The sequence below is a fragment of the Scardinius erythrophthalmus genome (genome assembly GCF_964197995.2).
Source record: "Scardinius erythrophthalmus genome assembly, chromosome: 24".
In the NCBI taxonomy this organism is placed as follows: domain Eukaryota; kingdom Metazoa; phylum Chordata; class Actinopteri; order Cypriniformes; family Leuciscidae; genus Scardinius; species Scardinius erythrophthalmus.
Genome location: NC_138244.1, coordinates 25,940,885 through 25,957,072, shown reverse-complemented (window position 1 = coordinate 25,957,072; position 16,188 = coordinate 25,940,885). Strand labels below are relative to the sequence as shown.

Genomic DNA, 16,188 nt, shown 5'->3' with positions numbered 1-16,188 from the left:
ACAAAACAACAGTAAATGTTGCTAATCTTTTTTCTTACGCTTGATGCGCAATTTACACCTTTACAGTGCTTTACTTGTGCATGCACTTTATTACAGTCGTATCTCTGTTGTTCTCTGGGTTATTTCACAGAATCACTTGATGGAAGATTTGAATAATCCATCTTCAGATTATTCTGTTCAGTTGCTCTGTATGAAGGACCAAGACGTTTCTGAATAAATGACATGCATGCTCCTTAAACATGCAGTTGATGGCATGAATACAAAAGTATTCTGTCACACTGAAGCAGAAGAAAGCACATAATGTGTTTTTGTCTCTTTGCATATTTATTGTTTTTAAATATGGAAGTGTTATAAAGGTTTATTGGTTACACTTTATTTTAAAGTGTCTGTGTTACAGGCTGATCATACATTTAAGTACTGAGTAAAATTAATACTTACTATAGCGTTAGGATTTGGTTTAGGGTTAGTTGCATGTAATTATGCATAATTTACTGTTATTACTATGGTAAAGTACATGTTACATATGTAACAAGGACACTGTAAAATAAAGTGGTACCGGTTTATCTTTATATTGTCCTATTCATATAGTGTATTTGTACATGTTACTCAGTAATAAAAATTGTTAAAAGATGTAAATTGACATATTTACAATAAAAACTTGCTTCAACTTAATGTTTTATTATTATTATTATTATTTTTTATTGTGTAGACATAATTCTTTGTATCCTTGATGATCATAGCTTTGCTGTTATATTAAAACAGTCTTTGCCTACTTCAATGCTAAATAAAAAATATAACATTGTAGTGATTGTGATATACATAATTCACCTTTGTTGTTAAGCGTAGTTCTATACACTGTTGATTGTAAATGCAGCACTTTGTTCTTAACGTGTTTCTTCATAACTGTTCAGGTATTACGGTCCTTTTGTGTTGTTCTGAATGTGTGATGACGTGGGGCGCTTGGCAACGCTTTTGTTGACTCTTGTGTTTTTCCTTTTAAAATAAACGACACACGCATTCGTGTGATCAACGTGAGAAATTGTCTCTTACAAATTACTGCAATTTCCACAACATAATAATATTTCAAACACAAGCTGCAAAAAATAACTTTTGGTGGTGTTTTAGCACGCAAGTACTTTAAAGCGTCAATACAATGCGAATAAACTTCATATTTAAAAAATGCTTAAAATACTCCAACAGAATACTGTATAACAATCATGAACCCAACTCAATACATGTATATTACTGCATACAGTATATAGCCATTGACCCAAAGGTCCAAATGAATATATAACTATTAGCCTTAGGCTAAACTGAATATATAATCAACAGCGTAAAACTGCAACTGAATAATTAGCCAATTATATAAGAGCCCACATATAAGCCAACACCCAAAATCACAACCTATAACAATAGCAGGTCCAAATGAATATATAACCAATAAACAATAACCCAAAAATGAATATATAACCAATGACCTTAGATGTGGCAGCAATCCAACATGCACAACTCATACAATCAATGGACATAATCTTAAATCAAACAAACAGAAACACACGCTACAGAGAATATAGGAGAATCTACATGCTAAACTAGACGATAACAGGCAGAGAATAGAGCAAAACGTTTCGGTTACTCACGTAACCTCTGTTCTCTCTAGAAGAGGGAACGAGTATTGCGTAGTTGCTTACGCTACGGGAAAGCCTTTCTTTCTCGAGATACTGAAGCCAAAAATTATCCTTAATTTTTATAATCTTGTCAACGCAGTGCGGCAGCCTGCAGACCTAGGGCAAGCTTACTAGCGTGCCCATTGGCTGCCCTGCGGCAACTGCAGCAGCCTACCGCTGAGCCCTTGGCGTAACGTCACGACCAATGAGCGCGCTTGGCACGCTTAATGCGTCACAGCCCATGAAAAGGGGTGTGGCTTAGCGTATATAAACAGGGCTCGGAGGCTGCTTCTCTGGTTTCTGTCGCATGAAGCGAAATGAGCTCGTGGTGCGAGCACGGCGGGCTACGCAATACTCGTTCCCTCTTCTAGAGAGAACAGAGGTTACGTGAGTAACCGAAACGTTCTCTTACGAGAGGTTCTCTCGTATTGCGTAGTTGCTTACGCTACGGGAACGCCCTTGTCAACGCCGTGCGCGCCCAGCATCCACTGAATGAGTCCCAGGGAGAGCCCGGGGAACGTGATAGCAGAGAGCCGGGCGGCCCGAAGAGGGCTAGCGCCGTACATAAGCACACACTAGGGGGTTAGGAGCGGCACGGCCGGTCCGAACTGACAATTCCCTGCATAATGCAGCTCAACCAGTAGAGCTAAATCACACAACGTAGCCCGCGCACAGATAGTGGGCTGGCATACGCGAGACTTAGACTGATAACACTTTCGCCTGCAAGGCGGGAACATCCAGGTTGTAAAACCTAACAAATGTGGAGGGGGAGGCCCAGCCTGCCGCTGCACAAATGTCATGAATGGGAATCCCGCTGGACCACGCCCACAACGAGGCCATGCCTCTGGTGGAGTGAGCTTGAATGCCCAATGGGCACTGCAGGTCTTTAGACGCATAAGCAGCAGCAATAGCGTCCACTATCCATCTGGACAGGCTGTGTTTCGAGGCGGCGAGACCCTTGGTGCGCCCGCCAAACGAAACAAAGAGCTGTTCCACCACTCGTTTGACTGAAGACAGTGCAATCAGAAAAACGGTTTTGAGCGTGAGGTATTTCATATCCACAGTTTCCAAGGGTTCGAAGGGATGCGCTTTCAGGGCCTCCAAGACCAGTGAAAGATCCCACATAGGAACCGAGGGGGGTCGCGGGGGGTTCATCCTCCTGGCTCCTCTAAGGAAGCGGATGACGAACTCGTTCCTTCCTAATGCGCGGCCCAGCTCTGAACAGAGAGCGCTGAAATGGCCGTGACATAGACTTTGAGCGTGGAGGGGGACCTGCCCGCGTCCAGTAACTCTTGAAGGAAACACAGTACTCGCGATACCCCACATGTCTGTGGATCGAGCCCCTTAGCAGTGCACCATCTGTTAACCCTCTGAGGTCGACAAACGCGCCGGCGCGTTTTGCTGGATTTTCTCCACATTGTAGCACTTTAAACTTAAATTTCTCCGTCATTTATGGTCATACAGAAAAAATAAATATAAAAAAAGAATCTGTGGTATTTCTACTTTTGTATGTGTCCACTTCCAATCAAATCAAAACATTGTGCTTTTGTAAAATAAAGAAAATAAACAGTGTGTGCGTTCTGCCTCTCCGTCGCGGTGAACTTTTTTTTCTTGAGCACGTCTATAAACTGAAACAAAACTCAGCGAATACTTGTTACACATTTATGAGCCATACACCTTTATAAACATTTAAGTGTGTACTTTTAAATGATCGGATTCAAAACGAAAACAAATATTCTCTGTTTAAGTAATTTGTATAAAACCAACAAGATTTCCAGCTAAATTTCACATTGCAGTTGAACTGTTGCTAGATATATGGTGAATATTATAATATTTAGACCCGTGTTTACTGTTACTGTGTTTGTGGATATCTGCTCAAACGTAGATATGTATATGGTAGGCCTAACCATAATGTTTTATATTTGATCGCAATCGCGTTTTAATGTATCATATTTTTGATCGCGATCGCGTTTTAATGTATCATATTTTTGATCGCGATCGCGTTTGAATGTATCATATTTTGGAAAAGCAAAACGCTCCAAACGGCTTCATGTTTTTACTATTATCTCATTTCATATCATCATAACGAATGGAAACATTTGAAGTAACATGATAATCAATATATTTTTCTCTAGCTTAGTTGTTACTGAAATCTTTTTGAAAATATATATAGGCTGCTATATTGTTATTATTTTATGCAGCACTGCGCATAGCCTATACCTACAAGGCACAACAAACCTGGTGTTCATTATATATTGTTGGAAACATTTGTGTGAGTGTGTGTGTGTATTCTGTGAATTTTAAAAAGCAATTTTAACAAGAAAAATCTAAAATGTATTCCCAAAATCGTGCAGGCCTTTCTCTTGATATCAGTATGTTCACTTTTTTTTTCAGGGCCCAGATGCCACTGAGTCCTGCTGACTTCAACATTCACAGTACATGTCTCTGTACATGAACATGGTAAAGTGAAAATCAAACACCTTAGAAAATGAAAGGTATGTACAATGTTTTTAGGAATGGCACAAAGGTCTCTTTCTTCAATAAGTGCTTTTTTGTTGTGTATCTTTAGATTATGTTGTGTTGTAAATAAATCCAAACAATTTTAAAAGCCATTCTTTTTTAAATCTCCTCATTCTTTGTGCAAGGTTGGTCAGAATGATGGGCCCTGATAAGCTCCTAATAGGGCCATTAGGGAGGTTCTTTGTCTTTCTCAGGTGTGGAAAGCTTTCATATTAATGAGGTGATCCACCCCTTCGCATATTGCTTTCTAACACAAAACACGTCGTAAAATTTTTAAATCAATATATTGTCTTCTCTGAATGAGCAGTCAGGGTGATTCTCACATAGTTTTAGAGCAAATATTCTAGGCTACGTGATACAATTTTCAAAAGTCTTGTGAAGAAATAATCAGTATGGGTTTCATGACCTTATTTCAGTGAGAATTAATTTTTGTATTTTCACAAACCACGCATAAATGTCATTATCTCAAAACTACAAACTTTTACATACATGCTGCTGATATATTATTGTAGCAGAGTTTGTGCTGAATACAGTGTAATTAGACTTTAGCCATGAAAATGTCACAAGTAACAGAAATAACCACAAATGTCAGAGCATGTCAGAACACCTCCAGGGCCCAGAAAACAGCTCAGACCTCAGAGGGTTAAACACTGACCATTTCGACATGTAGAGCCGCCTCGTAGAGGGGGCTCTAGATTGTATGATCGTGTTCATGACCCCGTCTGGCAGATCAGCGTGTAATCGTTGAGGCTCCACGCATGCAGAGACAGCACTCTGGATGGGGATGCCATATCGAGCCGCGGGCTTGAGAGAAAAGGTCTCTCTTCACCGGTATCGGCCAGGGGGCTGAGTCTGCCAGCTGTATTAGATCCGGGAACCAAGCTTGGTTCTCCCAGTATGGGGCTAAGAGGAGCACTGTGTGGCGCGCTTCCCTGATTCTCTTGATGACCTGAGGCAGCAGAGAGACCGGGGGAAAAGCATACAGCGGGCCGCTGGGCCGGGTCTGGGCCAGCGCGTCCTCGTTCTTCGAGAAGAACTCTGGGCAATGAGCGTTGTCTTTTGACGCAAAAAGGTCGACTTTCGCTTTGCCGAAACGGCGCCACAGTGACTGGACTGTTTGGGGGTGTTGAGACCACTCCCCAGGGGGAACGCTGTCCCTGGACAGTCTGTCGGGGCCCTCGTTCAGGTGGCCAGGTACATGCGCGGCTCTCAGCGAGCGCAGAGAGTGCTGAGCCCACACGAGGAGGCGTTCCGCCAGGGTGCAGAGCGTCTGATCTGACACCGCCCTGGCGATTCACATAGGCCACTACCGATGTATTGTCCGTGCGGACTAGAACATGGTGACCGTGGAGGAATGGGAGGAAGTGTTTGAGAGCTTTCTCGACCGCGAGCATCTCTAGACAGTTTATGTGTAGGAGATTCTCCTGGTCTGACCAGCGGCCATAGACCGGTCTGCCTTCGAAGAGCGCTCCCCAATCTAGGTTGGAAGCGTCTGTCGAGACAACTTTCCGGTGTGAAATCACTCCCATAGTCACTCCTGTGTGATACCATTCGGCTGCCAGCCAGGGCTGCAGGGCTGAAAAGCAGCTCTGATTCACTCTGACTCGCAAGCCGCCGGCCGCCCAGGCTCGGTGGGGCACGCGCGCTTTCAGCCAGCGTTGAAGCGGGCGCATGCGCAGTAAGCCCAGCTGGAGCGCTGCTGCAGCTGAGGCAATATGCCCCAGGATACGCTGGAATGTCCTCAGCGGAACCCGGCTGCCTATTTGGAGGGATGCGGCGAGGAGGCGGATGCGGCGCGCGCGCTGCTCCGACAGTCTGGCCGTCATAGCCACCGAGTCCAGTTCTATTCCAAGAAGGAAATTGACTGACGGGGCGATAGCGAGCTCTTGGTCCAGTGACCGAGAGACCCAGATCCTCCAGATGGCTGAGAAGCGCTGTTCCGTGAGACACAAGTTCCGTCTCTGACAGCGCTAGAATAAGCCAATCGTCCAGATAATTCAGTATTCGCATTCCCTGTTTTCTCAGGGGAGCGAGAGCCGTGTCCATGCATTTCGTAATGTACGGGGTGCCAAAGACAGGCCGAAGGGCAGGATTGTGTACTGATATACTCGACCGTTGAAGGCGAATCTCAAGAATGGCCTGTGACGGGGAGTTATCTGGATCTGAAAATATGCGTCTTTTAGATCGAGAGAGATAAACCAGTCTCCTGGGCAAATCTGCGCGAGGATTTTTCTGGTTGTGATCATTTTGAACGGCCGTCTCATGAGGGCTTTGTTCAGATGTCTCAGATCTAAAATAGGTCTTAACGCTCCGTCCTTCTTGGGTACGAGGAAGTAGCGGCTGTAAAGGCTCGACTCGCTTAGAGAAGGATGAACCTGTTCTATAGCCCTTTTGCGCAGTAGCTTCGCTATTTCGGCTTGAAGCAGGTGCGCAGCTTCTGAACTCACTTTCGTCTCCGTCTGTGCTAGAAAGCGCGGAGGGCGACGAGCGAATTGAAGCGAATAGCCGTGTTTTATAGTACTCAGCACCCATTCTGACGCGCCCTGAATAGCTTCCCATGCTTCCGCATGCATAGCTAGGGGTCGAATGGTCTCTGGGTTCAGATCGCCGCGCTGCGCGGGATTGGGGAACCTGTATCAGAGAGGATGGAGCGGCGTGCGCGCCGCTGGTGCTCGAACACGGGGGCTGGTAAACAGTATTGGCCGGCTGTACAGCGTTCGGTAGCTCGGTCCCAGAGGATGGAGCGCGATTTGCTGACAAACACCCCTGGCGCGAAAGCGGCGTGGGGATTGTAATGTCTAAAAGTGAGTGCGCGTGCACCTGAGCGGGCGCAGAGTTTACACTTATGACACGGCCAGAGTTTGGGAGCTTAGAGGGTGTGCGACCCGAGGTAACTGAATGGCAGAGCGAGCAGCGGGTAGGTGTGAGCACAAAGTTGTGGGCACATTTACTACACTTAGTACTCGAGCGGCTTGTGTCCGCTTTATGAGAGAGCGCTCTATGCGCGTTACCATGGGGACCATGTTTGTGTGAAGCAGTGAGCACATGGGAGTGGGCACATTTTCTACACTTATAACACCCTCGGCTTGAGCCGCTGTTGCCCGGGGTAACCGAGTGGCAGAGCGAGTTACAGGTAGATGTGAGCACAGAGTTGTGGGCACATTTACTACACTTATTACTCGAGCGGCGTGTGACCGCTTTATGAGAGAGCGCTCTGAACGCGTTACCATGGGGACCGTGTTTGTGTGTAGCAGTGAGCACATGGGAGTGGGCACATTTTCTACACTTGTAACACCATCGGCGTTATAGAGCAAATGCTTTGATGGCTCATATGTTTAGACGCTCATAAATACTCAAGCACCATCCTGTGAGATGCGGGTTCGCTTTCTGTATGTAAGAAAGCTGGCCGCGAGCTCGGAGAAGACAGCAGAAAAAATATTTTCTGCCGCCAGAGCCGGATTTGAACACGGTTCTCCAGTGCAGAAGCGTAAAATTCTGCCACTGAGCCACAGGGGCACACATGAGCTTCCAGTTGGTGCGAGCATATGACCGAGCGTCGTGTTTCGGCGTTTGTTTGCAGGCGCGCGTGTATTAAAACAGGCCCGTTTACTGCAGCATTAGTATTTCCAGCCGCCTAACTTAGAGGGGACTGAGAAATATGTATCCCGTGAGATGCGGGTTTGCTTTCTGTATGTAAGAAAGCTGGCCGCGAGCTCGGAGAAGCAAGCAGAAAAAAGTTTTTTCTGCTGCCAGAGCCGGATTCGAACACGGGTCTCTGGTGCGGAAGCCTAATGTTCTGCCACTGAGCCACAGGGGCACACATGAGCTTCCGGTCAGTGCGAGCATATGACCGAGCGTCGTGTTTCGTTTCGGCGTTTGTTTGCAGGCGCGCGTGTATTAAAACAGGCCCGTTTACTGCAGTATTAGTATTTCCAGCCGCCTGAACTTAGAGGGGACTGAGAAATATGTATCCCGTGAGATGCGGGTTTGCTTTCTGTATGTAAGAAAGCTGGCCGCGAGCTCGAGAGAAGCAAGCAGAAAAAAGCTTTTCTGCTGCCAGAGCCGGATTCGAACACGGGTCTCTGGTGCGGAAGTCTAATGTTCTGCCACTGAGCCACAGGGGCACACATGAGCGTCCAGTCAGTGCGGGCATATGACCGAGCGTTTGTTTGCAGGCGCGCGTGTATTAAAACAGGCTCGTTTACTGCAATAATAGTATTTCCAGCCGCCTGAACTTAGAGGGGACTGAGAAATATGCGAGGATTGGAGGAAGTCCGGCCTAAGCGGGACGAAAACACTCTCTCTTCCTCCTTTCGCCGGTGCTCGTGACGTCCGCTCTGATATCCCTTGAGAACGGCGCAGTTGCGCGGCTCGAACAAAGGGAGAGAGAGCGGAAAGATGTCATTATGTGCTGTGACATCGTTTGTTTGCAGGCGTGCGTGTATAACAGGCTCGTTTACTGCAATATAGATATTTCTAGTCGCCTGAGCTAGGAGGGGACTGAGAAATGTGTGAGAAACGGAGGTGGCCGGAGAGTGACGCGCGCGACCGAGACGCGGGGTAGCTTTCTTATAACGTAAAGGAAGCCAGCCCGTGACCGTCTACTTCTGACATCCCTTGTGAGCGGCGCCTTGCGCGGCTCGAACAGAGGGGGAGAGGGCGTGCGTCATCCGGGGGGGGGGGTAGCTTCCTTGTAACGTAAAGGAAGCTATAGCCCGTGACCGTCCGTTCTGACATCCCTTGTGAGCGGCGCCGTTTGCGCGGCTTGACAGAGGGGAGTAACCAGCTGGTCTGTTTCATCCCCTGAGGCGACGGCAGTGCGGGCAGAGGCCGGCCGCTGCGCGTCGGTGAAGGGCGGGGGAGAAGGAGAGAGCGAGGCTCGCGGGAGGGGCTCCGGCGAGCGCTCAGCTATAACCACCGGCTCGGAAGGCCTTTGAGAGCGGCGTTTTTTCTTACGCGGCCCGGAAGAGGCAGCCGGAGAAGGTGGAGGATCGTGAAACATGGCGAGTCGAGCCCGCAGGGTCGACATCGGCAAGTCCTCACACTGTTCGCAGCCGCCCGTGAAGGGCGCGGGCTGCGTGGTCGAAACCCAGGCAGAGAGCGCAGATCACGTGGCGGTCTCCGTCGCTGAGCGCGGCTCTGCACGAGCCACAGGATGAGCGAGGCATTTGCAACAACGCCTCGCGCTCTTTTAGATGCAAAGTGTGTCGCGGGGCGAACACACAAACACATACAACACAGAGCAGTAAAAGGATATATTCGCCGGATAGCGAAGCAGGCAGGGAAAGCTGAAGGCGGCGAAGGCGGCCGGCGTCCTCAGGCTGAGATCCTCGGCGTGCTGGTCGCTTGATTCGACGGCGGCTTCCTCAGAGAGCAGCGATGCGTAGAGCTTCGCTGAAAAGACAGAAATCAGAGAAGCAGCCTCCGAGCCCTGTTTATATACGCTAAGCCACACCCCTTTTCGCGGGCTGTGACGCATTAAGCGCGCCAAGCGCGCTCATTGGTCGTGACGTCACGCCAAGGGCTCAGCGGTAGGCTGCTGCAGTTGCCGCAGGGCAGCCAATGGGCACGCTAGTAAGCTTGCCCTAGGTCTGCAGGCTGCCGCACTGCGTTGACAAGATTATAAAAATTAAGGATAATTTTTGGCTTCAGTATCTCGAGAAAGAAAGGCTTTCCCGTAGCGTAAGCAACTATGCAATACGAGAGAACCTCTCGTAAGAGAACAGGAAGAATATATACACGAGATGAGACACGTAACTGTAGAAACAAACGAGGACATAATCAGTAGCCAAGGAACCCGAAACTAAACAGAGCTGGGAAACAGGAACTAAAGGAAACAGAACAGAATATCAAAATAAGAGTCCACATGACAGACCTATAACCCCAATGAACATATAACCAATAACACAACCATCATTTAATATATAACCCATAACTCTAACTGCCCAAATGAGGAATGAAGAAAATAAACCTAATCTCAAAAACTCTTGCAATTGAGTCCATAAACTGATTCTATGCTCAACGTTTATTGATGTTCAGGCACTCAAGTGACGCAGACAGAAGCTCGAACGCACGAACAACACGATTTACACAAATAATGTGCTTGCCTTTCCTCACTGTACACAGAAAGTATGTTAGGTAAGAGTTTTAGTTATTGTGCAGCTGACACCATCCAATCTGTCCAGCTGATGTCATCAACCACCATTCACTCCCACTGCCGTGCGACTGACTTAAAGATAGCTCACAGAAATACTCAGAGAATGTGCAGATACGAAATATACTGTACTTTTGTTTATATATACTTTATGATACCCAGAAAGGCCCTTTGAACACTTATGGTTTAAATTTGAAGACTAAACACGAGTCTCGCCTCTCTACGCCACAGATCCACGTGCCACCTGAGAAAGGCAGACCCAGCCATTACAGAGCAAAGCCCAAACATCCCTGTATCTGGAGTACAGCAAACGCTCCAAAACCAGAATATCCTCATTAAACATTTACACGGCCGTTCCCCCACAAAACAGCACATTCCCATTTCAAATCCCAGCACACATTAAACGCTCTCCGTCACAAACCAGCCCGACTGCCAATCACTTCCACTCACACTCCCGGTCCTCTTATGATTTTAATCAATGTTTATCTCTGGTCCTCTTCCGGATCTCTCTGGTTCTCGTTCCGCATTCATATTTAGAGCGTGGTGGCACAACACTGAGGAATAATTCATGAGGAATGTAATTGTAGTGGCACTAATGAGGACGTGCCCCCCGAGGGACTTTAATATGGAAAGTCCCGGTAAAAACTCGCACTCGGTAAAGATCACCAAATTGACGAGCGCATCAAGACTGACATTATAACAGTATTAATAACACATGAAATCCATACTGATTCCAAATAGCAGGATTGAGAAAGTATGGCTTTTAAATATGTTTGATAAACATTCTGTAACACTAGGATCCAATTCTCACTATCAACTAGTTGCTCATTAGCATGCATATTACTAGCATATTGGCTGATTATTATTACTTATAAAGCACATATTAATGCCTTATTCTGCATGACTATATTCTACATCCCTAATCCTACCGAATACCTAAACTTAACAACTACCTTACTAACTATTAAAAGTAATTAGGAGTTTATTCAGGCAAAAGTCGTAGTTAATAGTGAGAATTGGACCCTAATCTAGTGTCCAAATGCTCTTAATGGACATTATTAGAAATGTATCATTTTAAATGGAGGATTAAGGAAATATTGTCAAAGATATGTTGTTGAGTTACATTGATTTCTTTTTTTTATTATTATGTTGTTTAATAACCAATTTAATGTTGTATTTCAATACATAAAGTTCTTGTAGTTTTTTTATCTCTTCTTAAAAAAAATCTTTAAAAAAAATCTGTGATAATGTTTTAGGCATTAGAGGAGGAGATTTTGCTGACTTTTTCTTCAAGTCAAGTCAGCTTTATTTCTATAGCGCTTTATACAATAGAGATCGTTTCAAAGCAGCTTTACAGAGATAACAGGACAATAATGCATTCTGGCTGTTCAGTGTTAAACAACAATAACATCATTTAATTAGATTATATACAAATTTTCAACAAATAAAGAAATGAAAAATATATATTTGTAAAAAGGAATTATTTTGAAACAAATATAAAATGTTTTAGACTGGAGTAAAATTAGTTTTGTCTTTTTAAATAATTTATTATTTACAGTTGACCAACTAAAAGTCTTTACAGTAGCTTTTTACAAAAAGCACAGTTACTGTTTAACATTTTTCATGATCATTTATTGAGTATGAATTAGGCAGGATACGTACAGTACACACATGTACTGATTAATTCTCAATAATCACACATATGTCTTGAACGGTTAATGAGATGATGCTAACAAACACTTGTCCTGCTTGTTCTCTTTGCCTCTTGTTCTGGCAGTGTGTATTGACACGACCTCCAACACGGAGGGTCCCGCTTCAACACGTTCAGACGGAACAGGTCAATCAGTCGATATAAGCCCTCTTCACTGCTCAAGCCCAAAATAGCTTCTGTTTTCACCTTCACAACTATTGATGCCCTTATATACATCTGCATACTCAAACTTTTTCTTTTTTCTTTTAAAATTGAACAATAAAGATACAATTTTCTAATAAATGGTGAAAAAAAAGATAACACATTGATGACACATTGCATACACAATACCCATTAATCATTTTTAAAAGAGGAGGAATGTAAAAATGCTAAAGAAAAACTGTTAATTGGTTAAACTATAAGTGAAAACCTTTAAGTTAAAATATTATTTTTTATAATTCTGTTATATTTTATTATTAAAAATGAATATACTGTACTTTTACTGTATTATGTTTTGCAATTTATTGTATTGTTAAAATTGATAATGTTCCTAATAAGAAAAAGAAAACAATACAGTATGCTTTATAAAACATACATTTTTCTTGCAAGTTTTTTTTCTTTAAATATAAATACCTACATATAATTTCACTGTAAAATATTGTAAAAATGAACTTCATAGAGTTAAAAAAACTATGAACTACCATTTTTTGGGGGAAAATATATATTTTAACAAGACAAATCTTTTTTATGGTAAAATATAGTTTAAAAAATATGTTTTTAAAAATATGAAGAAAATACAGTTACCAAAATACCATCATGTAATGCCTGAAATATCATTACTGTATTTTACAGTAAATTCTGGCAACCACAGTTTTTACTAAAACATTTAACATTTTTTACAGTGAAGTGATGTTTACAAAGGTACAAATCAGAACTTAATACATTTCATGAATGAATACTAATAAATCTTGAGCAAAAGCTGATTTTTCATGTGATAAATCTAAATTTACATTTCTCCTCCCTGAAAATGACACACACAGCAGAGCCCTGCTCTCTCATATCAGGTGTGGATACTGTTGCATTTTAATAGTGAAGGTGAATAGACTGAATTACTCTAGTTATTATAGAGTTTTACATATCAATGCACATCCATTGTGTGCTGTGAACAAAGCATCTGATTTAAATTCCGAGGTCTAAAGGAAGTTAAATAGAAAAAACTCGCTGCTTCTCAAGACATCAACGCTTGATAGATGCCATTATGCAATACTGAAGAACAGAGAGCTGTCTGATGTGCATCGCAAACCTATAACACTTTATGCACTGTGGATTCATAGATGCATATAAAACATTTTAGTCAGCTGCACGTTATTGTACATAAGAGCCATACTTCTTATAGACTATTAATACATTGTAATTGTACTTAATTGTAATTGTATTAATACAATACATACTTCTAGAAGAATTTAATGCATTACAACACATGGACAACACCAAGTGCTAAATCATGTATTTTAATGCAGTATGCACTTGAAAAATTGTATTATGAATAATCATAATGTCTATAAAATACCTTTCTAATGCATTGTGTATGCATGCTTCATAACGTGTTAATATTTCTGAACGAAACATCACTAAATTACCCTTCATGATTTACGCACAATTATGATTTGTTATAATATAGGCTAAGCACGCGCTGATTATTTTGAAATCAAACGATGCACGCATATAACAAATGAAACACTAAATAATGAACTTTATAAATGCAGAGCCTTGCAAACACATTACTATGAGCAAGAATTCACATTTAAAAAAGACTGTCAACTAATTGGAAATATGCAATATGAAAAAATGCTGATACAGCCCTCAAATTTTCAGCCATCGCATTTGAGTCTTTTGATACACAGAAGCACCGTGTGCATTGAGATGCACTCCTGCCAGAGCCACGCGCGTCACTCACCTGCACGACACGGTGATCTCAACTTTAGTGGCGGGGATCACTCCCGCGAGCGGCTCGAAATCCGCGAGACTCGCCATATTCACCAACCCGCTCATCACTGTGGACATGGTGCTGGGGGAGTGCTAGGGAAAGACACTGCGAGCATCCTTCACTCCGTAGATCTGGAGTGGGTGCGTGTGTAAGGGAGTCACACCGCTTCACACGCGACGTCACAGGCGCGCGGTCAGTCCACGCGCGAGAGAATTCCTGTCAGTCACGCGCACCAGCAAGATGCGTGAACCATCCGCTCAAATACAATCATCCAGCGCGTATACTGTAACTGTGTACTCACTGAACTATCTAGATATATCAATTTCTATCACATCTCTAGGATTTTAGAACGTTAAAAAATAAACTTCTCATTTTAGTTTGGCACAAAAACATTACATTTCACACACAAAAAAGTATTGCTACTCTACATGGTTAGGGTACAACGGGGCTAAAGGCACACCTTTAAAAAAGTGCTTTTCATTACTCCCGTTGTGTATGATTGCAGAATTTTTTTTTGTTTTGTTTTGTTTTGTTTTTTAACATTGAACAGATTTTGTGTGAAAATAAATCCCAAATGCTTGTTTAAAATGTTTATTTGTTTACAAATCTTATAAATGTATTAGGTGGCAAGGTTGGCCTTTTACCCCACACACAGGGGAAAATGTCTCAGCTAGGCATGTAACCATGGTTCCTTGAGAGGGGAACGATACGCTCCGTCCCATCTGATGCTTTGGGGAACACCCATGTGCAACTAGTCCAATGTTGATTGGTGCTCCACCTTGTGACATAACAGCATCAGCTTTTGATAGGCTAAAGCAAGCAGCTCTCAGGCATGCAGGAAGTATGGCAAGAGGACGAAGCGCAGGTTCCCTCGAAAGGGAATGTCTCAGGTTATACATGAACCTGAAAGGGGAACAAGCACCAGCTGACACTTTTACCCCTTTTCCACCAAGGCAGTGCTAGTGCCGGTTCGGAGCCGGTGCCTACTCGCGAACCAGTTCTTTGTGCTTCGACAGCCAAAGAACCGGAAATTGGTTCCAAAGCGGCACCAACTCTTTGCTGGACTAGAACCATTCTTTTACCACATCATGCTTACGTCGGGGACTGGGGGCGGGGTTATTGTCGAACTTCTTCTCGAACATAAACTCCGTCTATAGTAATCCAGACGAGTTGTGACAAATGTGTTCTAAACGTCTTCTTCTGACCCCAATATAGGATCGCAAAGCCAGGAGAAACATTTGTAGAAAGATGATGTAGTCCGCCATTGTAATAGTTATCTTTGAATTTGGCACAAGCTTTTCTAGGAAAGCTAAGACGTAGCCTATGGCAACGTACACAGTGATGTAACTAGGGGTGGGAAAAAAAATCGATATTGCAATATATTGTTGTGCTCTCTGTCGCAATAAATAATCGATACACTAACGCCCAATATCGATATTTTATTACAACACAAAAAGATTAATTTACCCGTTGTCAGTGTCACTGTCACTACCCAATATCTACCATTCTGTTTGCGGGGGGCGCTGTTCGAGTAAATAGGGGTAAAGTGGCGCAAACAGCGGCCGGTGAAGAACACAAGTTAACTAACAACAACAGAGAATTGCAGAAAAAAAGAGAAGCAAGAAGAATGGCGGAAAACAATAAACAAGTAATAAAAACTCGGTGAGTGTTTTAGCGCAATTTTCTCACCTCATGGGATCACAACACTAAGAGAAAGTAAATCTTTTCCTGGATTTTTTTTGTGCGTTCCCGAGATTAGACCTTCCTTAACATAATGCCGAAATCCCGAAGTCTCTAGGTGGTCTGGTTGAGGAGTAGATAGAAGTACAAGATTGGTGCGCACAGACAGAACAGAAATCATGAGTTAACAATCACAATTTTGTCCGGTGGAAAATTGCGCTAAAAACTAATCAAAGACCCACCCGCTAGTTTCCACTCTAAAGGGTTTTACGAGACAGTCGACGGAAAGGCACTGGATAAAGACTATGCAATCTGCAAGAACTGCTTTGCAAAGATAAAATATAACAACAACACTACGAATTTGCAAATGCACCTCGTTCGCTACTGACATTTCAGTATTATGGTTTACACATGTTAATGTTCATGTTGTTTTGTAATGTTCATGCACTTTAATCTGTCTAGATGTACAGTGTTTACATTTAAGACCAGG

The 16,188-nt window shown here is 43.5% G+C and overlaps 1 protein-coding gene across 1 annotated transcript in view; it reads right to left on the bottom strand.

Annotated features, from left to right (window-relative positions):
* The window catches only part of cpne8 (copine VIII), an 88,704-nt gene extending 74,399 nt beyond the window's left edge, over positions 1-14,305 (bottom strand). Inside the window, exon 1 of the mRNA XM_081356876.1 lies at positions 13,989-14,305. Coding sequence (XP_081213002.1) covers positions 13,989-14,095 — 107 coding nt within the window. The 5' untranslated portion in view covers positions 14,096-14,305. The remainder of the gene's footprint in view (positions 1-13,988) is intronic.
* Between the last annotated feature and the right edge of the window lie 1,883 nt (positions 14,306-16,188).